Below are 12,039 nucleotides of genomic sequence, written 5' to 3'. Positions count from 1 at the left end.
AAGCGAATGTCCAGTACAGATACCGTGCCCACAAAGCGAGGGTCCAGTCCAGATACCGTGCCCACAAAGCGAGGGTCCAGTCCAGATACCGTGCTCACAAAGCGAGGGTCCAGTCCAGATACCGTGACCACAAAGCGAGTGTCCAGTCCAGGTACCATGCCCACAAAGCGAGTGTCCAGTCCAGATACCGTGCCCACAAAGCGAGTGTCCAGTCCAGATACCGTGCCCACAAAGCGAGTGTCTAGTCCAGATACTGTGCCCACACAGTGAGGGTCCAGTCCAGATACCATGCCCACAAAGCGAGTGTCTAGTCCACATACCGTGCCCACACAGTGAGTGTGCAGAACACATGCACCGTGCCCACACAGTGAGGGTGCAGAACACATGTACCGTGCCCACACAGTGAGTGTGCAGAACACATGCACCATGCCCACACAGTGAGTGTGCAGCCCACACGCACCGTGCCCACACAGTGTGTGCAGCCCACACACACCGTGCCCACACAGAGTGGGCACAGCGAGGGTCCAGTCCAGATACCGTGCCCACACAGAGTGTGCAGCCCACATGCACTGTGCCCACACAGTGAGTGTCCAGTCCACAGAAATTATGCCCATAGTGAGTGTCCAAACCGCTGCCATTATGCCCACACAGTGAGTGTCCAGTCCATACACACCATGCCCACACAGTGAGTGTCCAGTCCAGATACCGTGCCCACAAAGCGAGTGTCCAGTCCAGATACCGTGCCCACAAAGCGAGCGTGCAGCCCAGATACCGTGCCCACACAGTGAGCGTGCAGCCCAGATACCGTGCCCACAAAGCGAGCGTGCAGCCCAGATACCGTGCCCACAAAGCGAGCGTGCAGCCCAGATACCGTGCCCACACAGTGAGTGTGCAGCCCAGATACCGTGCCCACACAGTGAGTGTGCAGCCCACACGCACTGTGCCCACACGGTGAGTGTGCAGCCCACACGCACTGTGCCCACACAGTGAGTGTGCAGCCCACACGCACTGTGCCCACACAGTGAGTGTGCAGCCCACACGCACTGTGCCCACACAGTGAGTGTGCAGCCCACACGCACTGTGCCCACACAGTGAGTGTGCAGCCCACACGCACTGTGCCCACACAGTGAGTGTGCAGCCCACACGCACTGTGCCCACACAGTGAGTATGCAGCCCACACGCACTGTGCCCACACAGTGAGTGTGCAGCCCAGATACCGTGCCCACACAGTGAGTGTGCAGCCCACACGCACTGTGCCCACACGGTGAGTGTGCAGCCCACACGCACTGTGCCCACACTGAGTGTGCAGCCCACACGTACTGTGCCCACACTGAGTGTGCAGACCACACGCACTGTGCCCACACAGTGAGTGTGCAGCCCACACGCACCGTGCCCACACAGTGAGTGTGCAGCCCACATACTGCCTGCACAGTAAGAATCCAATCTGCTCAAAACCCATCTGTCATCATGGTTACTGGGAGCTGGGACTCAGCATAATCGTTGTAAATACAGCTGGGAGTTCACTGCAGAATAAACTACGGAGAAGATTTGTCTGTTGTGTTATCACCTGCTGAAACTCGTACTGAACTCCATCGCCTGCATCCTGACACCACTTCTGAATTTGCTCTTCGAATGCCTGTAACAAGACAAAGTCACAATGGCTAATATCTCCCTTTGCTGACACAGCAGACAACTTGAACCTATAGTTATATAGTGCCTTTCACGTAATGAAACGTCCCAAGGTGCTTCACAGGAACATCATAAAGACTATAACACCGAGTCACATAAGGAGGTATTCAGGCAGATGGCCACAAGCTTGGTCAAGGAGGTGGTTTTAACAAGTTTCTAAAAGGATAGGGCGGTAGAGAGATGGAGAGATCTAGGGAGAGTATTCCAGAGCTTGAGGCCTGGGCAACTGAAGACACGGCCACCAATGGTGGCATGATTAAAATTGAGAATGCACAAGAGACCGGAAATAGAGGAGTGCAGATATCTCAGAGTGTTGGAGATTACAGAGATAGGGAGGGGCGAAGACAAGGAGGGATTTGAAAACAAGGATGAGAATTTTAAAATCAAGGTGTTGCTTGACCAGAAGCCAATGGAGGTCAGTGAGCACAGGGGTGATTGGGAGATTGCGAGTTAAGACATGGAGAGCAGGGTTTTGGATGACCTGAAGTTCACAGAGGATAGAATGTGAGAGACCAGCCAGCAGTGCATTGGATTGGTCGAGTCTAGAGGTAATGAAGGCACAAATGAAGGTTTCAGCAGCAGATGAGCTGAGACAGGAGTAAAGTCGAGCGATATTACTAATGTGGAAACAGGCAGTCTTCGTGATAGCATATGAGGACGAAAGCACATCTCAGAATCAAATGTGACACCAAGTTTACAAACAGACTAGCTTAATCTCAGGAGAGAAGGATGGAGTGGATGGAGGATGGATACATCAATCCCTTTATCGGTTTATGGACACGTGTCCCTTTACTAACCTAGGAGACATGCCTCCCTTTACCAAAGTACCATAGATGTCTCGCTTTACCCATATATGTGACACATCTCCCTGTATTGATACAGGTGACAGGTCTCCATATATTAATGTCAACATTTCAACAGAAAAACACAGATCCAATCTTACCTTAAGGTCCACAGTAGGGGGAATCCGGATATCAAAGCTGGCCATCAGCTCTTTGGGGACAACATTATAGGCCACGCCTCCTTGTAATAAAGTCAGGTTGATAGTGGTGACATCTCCCAGAGTTAGGCACTCACTCAGATTCAGTCTAAGACATAGACCAAGAGCATGGTTACAGGTGGGACCAGGTCATTGCCCTGTACCTGTGCTCTCCAATCCCGTGTTCATTGTCTAAGCTGCCTCCACCTTATACATACCTCTGATTATTACAGGTGCTGCCACGTTTCCTATTATTTCATCCTTTTAGCTTTTCTACTCGTCGGTCACCAAGGACTGGGAACCGCCATGGTCACTCTACTCTGCGGTCTCTCTAGTGCAGCTCCATTCTTTATGAGGCAGCACGCCTTACTCCAGAAGTAAAAACAGAAAATACTGGAAACATCCTGACAAAAAGTCATCTACCTGACATGTTAACTCTGCGTCTCTCTCCACAGATATTGCCATGCTTGACCTGCTGAGCATTGACAGTATTTTTGATTTTTATCATGTTTTCCAGCATCCGCAGTACTTTGCTCTGCACCTTAGTCCAGAACTGCTTTCAACATTGATCTGAAGAAGAGTTAGGACTCGAAACGTTAACTCTGTTTGTCTCTCCAGAGATGCTGTCAGACCTAAGTTTTTCCAGCATTTTCTGTTTTCATTTGATCTGTACAATGTCAGCAGTGCTTGTAATGACTGTGGTCCGCAGTAGATTGGGCTTATCCCCTGGAATTTAGAAGAATGAGAGGTGATTGGTGTGGTGGGGCAACTATGGGTCAATAAATTGCTTGTTACAATTATATTGCTGGGCACAGATTATAATGTGGATAAAAATAAAATAATGAATATAGGAGGATCAGGAACATTAAGTGTGATAAAATGGGAGGAGTCTTTTTAATATATGGGGATAAACTAAGCCCCGGCTCACCAATATACAGCAGCTCCATCCTTCAAAAGGAAATTCCATTAGGATTTCCAAGTGGGGAAATGCAGGTAACAAAGGCAGGAGATGAGAGGCATAATTTCTCATTGTTTGAAAGCGGTGCAGGCTAACCGAGTAAGAACAGAAGGAGATAAGAAATAAGAGCAGGAGTAGACTATATTACCCTCGAGCCTGCTGTGCTTTTCAATAAAATCAAGGCTTTGTCTTCATTTCCACCTACTTCGCCCGATCCCTCGATTTCCTTTGAGTTGAAAAATTTAGCAATCCCACTCTTGAATATACTCTGAGTATCCACAACCCCCCGGGTAGAGAATTCCAAAGATTCACAATCCTTTGAGTGAAGGAATTTCAGCTCACCCCAGTCCAAAATATAAGAACATAAGAGATAGGAACCAGAGTAGACCACATGGCCTGAGCCTGCTCCACCATTCAGTATGATCATGGCTGATCTTGGGCTTTAACTCCACTTTCCTGCCCACTCCCCATACCCCTTAATTCCCCGAGAGACCGAAAATCCACCTATCCGTCTATATTCCCTGGAGTTTAGAAGAATGAGAGCTGATCTCATTAAAACCTACAAAGTTCTGAAAGGGCTCAACAGGGTAAACACTGAGAGACTGTTTCCGGTGCTTGGTGATGTTACAATTGTTAATGGACTAATCGTAATTGATTGAATTTGGTAGTCGTTAATTGGGTTAGCCAGAATTAAATGACCACACTAGGGGAGTGTACGAATATGGCTACGGTAACCATGGATTCTTTGAGAAATTCGCTCAATATTTCTCCCCTGCATATGCAGGAATTAATGACTGCCAAATTCAATCTATTGCGATTAGTCCATGCGATTAACTCCTGCACTGCTTTCAAACTATGAGAAATTATGTCTCTCATCTCCTGCCTTTGTCATCTGCATTTCCCCACTTGGAAATCCTAACGGAATTTCCTTTCAAGGGATGGAGCTGCTGTATATTGGTGAGCCGAGGCTTAGTTTACCCACATATATTAAAAAGACTCCTCCCATTTTATCACATTTAATGTTCCTGATCCTCCTATATTCATTATCTTACATTTATCCACATTAAAATCTCTGTCCAGCAATATAGTTGGTCCATTCTATCTGAAGATATTAAATTTCCTTTCCATTTGTTAACAGCACAGAACCTTGTGCCATTAGCAAGCCTATTACAACAGTTCACTTGACTCATTCCTGGGATGAGGAAAAGTTGAACAGGTTGGACCTATACTCATTGTTATAGAAAAATGAGGGGTGATTTTATCGAAACATAAGACCCTGAGGGGATTTGATAGGGAACAGACCGGGAGGATGTTTCCACTTGTAGGAGAGACGAGGACCAGGAACACTGTTTAAGAATAAGAGGTCTCCATTTTAAGATGGAGATGAGGAGAATTTTTTTCTCTCTGAGGGTCGTTAGACTGTGGAATTCTCTTCTCCAGAGAGCAGTGGAGGCTGGGTCATTGAATTTATTCAAGGCTGAGTTGGACGTTTTTGATAGACAAGGGAGTCAAGGGTTTTGGGAGGCAGATGACAAAGCGGAGTTGAGACACAACCAGATCAGCCATGATCTTACTGAATGGCAGAGCAAGCTTGAAGGGCTGTATGGCATACTCCTGTTCTGAAGTCCTATGTTCCACAACAGGGAGTCCTAGTGGTTACTTTACCCAGATAGTGTATTATCTATTCGTCACCAACTCCCTGTCTTCTGCTTTGAAAGTAATTCTCAATCCATCGTGACAATGTTTGTCACTGATATCACGAACTTTCCTCAGACTATCGGCCCCACTGGTTACAATTCCCAGGCCCATCAAGCTCAGTCTAACCATGGACCCAGAGGAGAGGGTGGGGGTCTTAAAGGAAGCACTTGAATTTATACAGCTCAGCAGAATTTGAACCTGAGTTGATCAGTGGCAAAAGAAGTTCAATGCAGGCCAATACGAAGTGTCTTGCACACTGAGGTTAAATGCAAGAGGTACCTGCACTCCATGGTGAGAAAGAGCTCCGAAAGGGGAGACAGTTAAAGAAATATAGGTCATTTTTTTTTAGCTAGACATCCATGTGAACGGCAATAAACAAAGTAAATTGGACACTGACCTAAAGCAGAAGTCGGGGTCCCTGGCAGGTTATAGCTGCAATACTGATACGGGTAGGATCACTGGGAGATAAGGGAAGCATCTAGAGGCTGTAACATGAGAGGAATAAGGGTGATCTCCAGTTTTTACACAAAGGATGCTCAGTAACTCAATGGGCATAGAGAAGACTGGATGCAGCAAGGGTACTGGATTTGTGTATAAGATGGTTGTTGTAATGCAAAGGATAAGATTAAATGATCTGAAGGGCTTTGTGACAAACTTGGGCCTGTGGTAGGTAGATACTTTTTTGCTTTCAAAGGCACTGGTCGCTCCTGTAAGCTGTCTGTATGGTGTGTAACTCAGGCGCGTGGCACCCATTTCCTCTTGTGATCTTGACTGCATATTTGTTTCTTTCACACATGAACTTCCTCAATCTCACTGGAAGTGGATGAGTCGAGGTGGGATACAAATTGTTAAGCTGCTCTATTTCATACAGGGTAGCTGTTATGATCATATTCAATTGATACAAATTGCCTTGATGTTATAGAACAAAAATGATGAGCATGCTATGCATTCCCATGTCAATGGGTCACCTTACCTGACTGATGCAAACTGATTTCTAACTCTACCTGCATTGCAGCCTTTCATTGGGGATTACTGCTTTTGACTCTTTTTCTTTCAAAACTTTTTCTCTATGTTTTATCTCTTGCTGCTTGCAGCCAGAAAGGGAAATCCTGCCAGACCTGCTGCCAATCTCCCAGGGCTAGTGATTCTCCAGCACAATGGGAGTCAGATGTTAATCAGTGACCAAAGCAGCAAAATAAAACTGATCACTATTTAGTCACTGAGGAGGCATCATCAAATCATCTTATTACCTACCAGAGGCACTTTACAGCCAAATAATTATTCACCATTTTGGAGGCAAATCTAGAAACCAATTTTCACACAGTAAGGTCCCATAAATAAATCAAATGGAGGACAAGTGAATCTATTTTGATGATGTTGGTGGAAGGGTGGTGATTGATCAGACTCTTCACTCATTTTTGAATAAAGATGTTTGATCCACCTGATCAGTCAGTTTAACCATTCATTCAAATGACGGCACCTTCTATTGTGCAGCCTTTCGATACTAAAGTATCAGCTCAGACTATGGGGCGTATGGAGTGAGTGCTCAGAAGGAGATCTAACAATGACACCAGCCCCAAGATGACAACTGGAAAACAAGACAGAGGACACAATGGAACCTCACCTCTTCTTCTCTTTCTCTCTGAAGTCCAGGAATGAATTGAGAACTTTGCGCTGAAATATTTTTTAAAAAGTAAAAGTATTAATGATGCTGTAAGCTAAATCTCCTCAGAGTAACTTCCCAATCCTCACAGGCGATGGTAATGCTATTGAATGCCAAGGGGAGATGGTTGGATTCACTCCTGTTGGAGATAGTCATTGCCTGACACTTGTGTGGCATGAATATTACTTGCCACTTGTCAGCCCAAGCCTGGATATCATCCAGGTCTTGCTACATTTGGACATGGACTGCTTCAGTATCTGAGGAATCGCGAATGGGCTGAACATTGTGAAAACATCAGCAAATATCCCCAATTCTAACCTTATGTTGGAAGGAAGGTCATTGATGAAGCAGCTGAAGATGGTTGGACTGAGGACACTACCCTGAGGAACTCCTGCAGTGATGTCTTGGAGCTGAGATGACTGACCTCCAGCAACCACAACCATCTTCCTTTGTGCTGGGTATGACTCCAACCAGTGGAGATTTCTCCCCCCGATTCCCATTGACTCCAGTTTTATGAGGATTCCTTGATGCCGCACTCGGTCAAATGCTGCCTCGATGTCAAGGACAGTCACTCTCACCTCACCTCCAGAAAATACTCCTATGTCCACCTTTGGTCAAGGCTGTGATGGAGGGGGGAGAGATTTGGGAGGGGGAAGTGGTTTGGGCAGAGGAGGTGTTTCAGGTTAGGAGCACGGCTAGCAGGTTTTGGGAGATGTAGGGGTTTGGGGAGAGGGAATGGTTTGGGGTTGGGGTGGGGTTTTGAGAAGGAATTGTGGAGACCATGGGGCTTGGGGTGGGGGTGGAGGACAGGTTTGAGGATGGGTAGCGGAAGGGTTCAAGTGAAGGGGGGACCGGTATGGGGAGAGCGGGGACAGGTTTGGGGTTCAGCGTGCACGGGTTTGGGGCTCGGCGGAGGGGGCACAGGCTCGGCGGAGGGGGCACGGGCTCGGCTGAGGGGGCACGGGCTCGGCTGAGGGGGCACGGGCTCGGGGAAGGGGTGAGGGGTTCAGGGATGGGGTGATGGGCCACAGGCGAGGGGGCACGGGCTTGGCGGAGGGGGCAGGGCCTCGGCGGAGGGGGCAGGGGCTCGGGGAAGGGGGCAGGGGCTCGGGGAAGGGGTGATGGGCCACAGGGGAGGGGGCACGGGTTTGGGAGATGGGGAATGGGTACATGGAGGGCGGTGGACTTGTGAAGGGTATGGATTTGAGAAGAGGACGGGTTTGTGGATGGGAGCAGTTTTGGGAAGAGTGGAGTTCGATAAGGAGGAAGGATTGGAGAGGGGGTCACCAAAATTCAACATTTACCAGTTTTTCTGCAGCAGTGTTCGTTATGAAGCGAGACCCATGTCCTGGGCTCCCCTGGCACCGGACTGTAACCCCTAGAGTGACACACAGGGGTTAGGACAGGTTTATGTACAGCATTCCCTCCCGTCAACCTCATCTACCAGAACTCCCAGGATGGCAGCAATCAAAAGGGAATCCTTTCTTTTCCTGACATCCAATGGCAGCATCAAACAGTCCCAGGGCAGGTACAGCATGGGGTTAGATACAGAGTAAAGTTCCCTCTACACTGTCCCATCAAACACTCCCAGGGCAGGTACAGCACGGGGTTAGATACAGAATAAAGCTCCCTTTACACTGTCTCCATCAAATACCCCAGAACAGGTACAACACGGAGTTAGATACAGAGTAAAGCTCCCTCTACACTGTCCCCATCCCCATCAAACACTCCCATGGCACGGGTTTAGATACAGAGTAAAGCTTGTAGCTATATCCCTATAGCTGCATCATCCACAATCTCTGAACATCTGCTTGAACCCACGAACAATAAAATACTTACACCACACGCTCCTCTCACCATAGAACACCGTGAATGCATCGCCAGGGTTAGCCAAACCTGTGGGCACAATGTGGAAGTTCAGCAGTCAGTATCTTGCTCAGAGGTGGACAGCTGCACAATTAAAGCCAGCCCTGATATTTGAGATAAGAACAGGCAGGCGAGCTGCTTACTGACTGGGTAAAGGGGCAGGGGAGAGGGGCGAGAAGTGGAGAAGGGGCGAGGGGTGAGTATGGTGCAAAAGAGGGGTTGTTGGAGAGGCGGTAAGGGGGAGATTGGGGAGGGAAGAGTAAAAACATGGGAGATGGAGAGGGAAAAGGATTGAAGGGGAAAGGAAACAAAGGAGAATGTGAAGTAAAAGATAAAGGGAGACTTTATGGAAGTGAAGTTTGGGGAGGAAAAGCAGAACCAGGGTTAAGAGGTGGGGGTGGCTGTGAGGCGGGGTGTCATGGACACAAGGTTTGAGAGTGCGAGTTGGGGATTTTGGGGTCTCAGAGTGGGGGGCGAGGTGATTCAAGGCAGAGGCTGTTTTGGCGGTGTGGAGGGGGTTGTGATTTGAGGGTCGTGGAGTTGGTTGGACAACAGAGACAGATGTGAAATGTGAGCGAACAAGCATAACTTTATAGAGACTGGAACGTAGAGTGAGAGCTGACAGGGCCTGATGTAATAAAGATTGAACTGCTGAGTCTAGTCTGATAACATTTTGGAGTTCAGCCATAAATCACACATCTCCTCAAATACTGGAGCAGGTGCCAAGCCATTAATCCAGCACAGAGACCACTTTGTGTCTGCTTCTTTGAGTGGGCAATTCCACTGCCATTGTCCCAGAGGAGACCTGGTGTTTCTCCACAAAGGACAGCGCGGAGCCACAGTTACCCAGGTACCTCTCTCGCTGCCTCTGGCAAAGGGCTGGCCACCAAGAACTCTTTGTCAATTAGCCATGCCTGGCAGCTAAAAACTCAAGAGAGAAAGAACATTTTTTTTTACAGATGACAGGGAGAAAAACGGAGAAGAAACAGGTCCTACCTTCATCGAGGCCGAATCCGATGTTTAATGCCCTGAACTCCTCATGCTTAACAAATGTTGCCATCCCAGTCTGACCCCCGATTTCCTCATCTACAACAGAGAGAATCTCGTCAGGCACAGCAACAGGAATTAGGCCACTTCATATTAGGAAAAACTGCTACAACCACCTCCCCGTCCCCCCCGTCTCTCCCTGCACCCACCATCGTCTCCCCCTCCCACTGCACCCGCCTCCCACTCCCACCACCGTCCCCTGCACCCGCCTACCCCTCCCACTGCACCCGCCTTCCCCTCCCCCTGCACCCGCCTCCCCCTGCAACCGCCTCCCCCTGCAACCGCCTCCCCCTCCCCCTGCAACCGCCTCCCCCTCCCCCTGCATCCACTGTCCCCTCCCCTCACCACCCCTGCACCCGCATCCCCCTCCCCCTGCACCCGACTCCCCCTCCCCCTGCAACCGCCACCCCGTCCCCCTGCACCCACCATCGCCTCCCCCTCCCCCTGCACCCGCCACCCCCCTGCACACACTGTCACCTCCCACCACCATCCCCTGCAACCACCTCCCGCTCCCCCTGCACCCACTATCGGCTCCCCCTCCCCCTGCACCCATCATTTCCTCCCCCTGCACCCACCATCGCCTCCCCCTCCCCCTGCTCCCGCCTCCCCTCCCCCTGCACCCACCTCCCCTCCCACCACCATCCCCTGCGCCCGCCTCCCCCTCCCCCTGCACCCGCCACCCCTCCCCCCAACACCCCTGCACCTGCCACTCCCCTGCACCCACCATCGCCTCCCCCTCCCCCCGCCTCCCCTCCCACCACCATCCCCTGCAACCGCCATCCCCCTGCATCCACTGTCCCCTCACACCACCATCCCCTGCACCTGCCTCCCCCCCACCTCCCCCTGCACCCGCCTCCCCCGCCCACTACACCCACCTCCCCCTCCTCCTGCAACCATCGCCTCCCCCTCCCCCTGCACCCACCATCGCCTCCCCCTCCCTCTGCACCCACCACCGCCTCCCCCTCCCCCTGCACCCACCTCCCCCTCCCCCTGCACCCACCTCCCCCTCCCCCTGCACCCGCCTCCTCCTCCCACCACCATCCCCTGCACCCGCCTCCCCCTCCCCCTGCACCCGCCTCCCCCTCCCCCTGCACCCGCCTCCCCGTCCTCCACCGTGCCCACTTCAGGGAACTGGTGCAGCGAGGTTGGAGATGCAGTGGGGGCTGGGGGGAGGGGTGCTAAGAAGGGAGGGGACCTGGTTTAATGTCCTATCTGTAAAAATGTATCTTCAACAGAGCAGCACTCCATGTATATTGCATTGGGGGTGTGTTAACTAGGCTTTTGCGTTCAAGTCTTTGGAGTGGGGCTCAATGTTGCCTCTAAGCTGCACGTAAGAACATAAGAGATATAAGCTGGAGTATGCCATACAGCTCATCGAGCTTGTTCCATCATTCAATACAATCACCTTGAGCTTGATCGCCACTTTCCCAACTCCCCATGGCCCTGATTCCCTGAGAGAACAAAAATCTGTCTACCCCGGTCTTATTTATATTCAACGATAAAGCATCCCCAACCCTCTGGGGCTGAGAAATCCAAAGATTCAAAATCTTTGAGTGAAGAAACTTCTGCTCATCTCAATCCTAAAGGATTGTCCCCTTATCCTGAGACTGTGCCCCCCCGTATTCTCAATTCCCCAGCCAGGGGAAACAGTCCCTCGGCGTTTACCTTGTCAAGTCTTGTAGGTTTCAATGAGATCGCCTCTCATCCTTCTAAGCTCCAGGGAATATGAGGCCCAATTTACTCAGCCTCTCATCATAGGACAACCCCAGGGACCAATTTAATAAACCTTCACTGTACTTCCTCCAATGCAAGTATATCCTTCCTTAAATATGGAGAGTGGAGGTCTTGTGGTGCAGTAGGTAACATCCCTGCCTCTTGAGCCACAAGCTCTGGATTCAAACTCCACTCCTGGACTAATGCAGCCAAAAAGTTTGAGCATCAACTTGTAAATTCTTCCAACACACGCCACTGGCAGGCGGTAAGAGTGGAAGTGATTCCTGCTCAGCCACGTGATGGAAAGAAATCGGAGCCTCTGCCATCACCATCCATAGCTCCAGACTACAACATGTATATTATACATGTAAAAAAAGTGTGGGTTGCCACGGCAACTCGGACTGCTCAGGAAGCCAGTTAGTTGGA

At 50.1% G+C, this 12,039-nt stretch overlaps 1 protein-coding gene across 2 annotated transcripts in view; it reads right to left on the bottom strand.

The window, feature by feature from the left end:
• LOC121280554 (aminoacylase-1B-like) overlaps positions 1-12,039 on the bottom strand; it is a 64,764-nt gene that overhangs the window by 19,068 nt on the left and 33,657 nt on the right. The window contains exons 6-11 of one of the 2 annotated variants that reach the window (XM_041192684.1): positions 9,850-9,939; positions 8,827-8,883; positions 8,292-8,365; positions 6,949-6,998; positions 2,633-2,777; positions 1,568-1,636 (exon numbers count right to left, since the gene is read on the bottom strand). In XM_041192684.1, the coding sequence (XP_041048618.1) occupies positions 1,568-1,636; positions 2,633-2,777; positions 6,949-6,998; positions 8,292-8,365; positions 8,827-8,883; positions 9,850-9,939 (485 nt within the window). The remainder of the gene's footprint in view (positions 1-1,567; positions 1,637-2,632; positions 2,778-6,948; positions 6,999-8,291; positions 8,366-8,826; positions 8,884-9,849; positions 9,940-12,039) is intronic. The other variant, XM_041192685.1, reaches the window with a different exon arrangement.

Source organism: Carcharodon carcharias, chromosome 7 (genome assembly GCF_017639515.1).
Source record: "Carcharodon carcharias isolate sCarCar2 chromosome 7, sCarCar2.pri, whole genome shotgun sequence".
NCBI lineage: Eukaryota > Metazoa > Chordata > Chondrichthyes > Lamniformes > Lamnidae > Carcharodon > Carcharodon carcharias.
The sequence above is the reverse complement of the archived record's forward strand: the minus strand, read 5'-3'. Positions and strand labels throughout refer to the sequence as shown.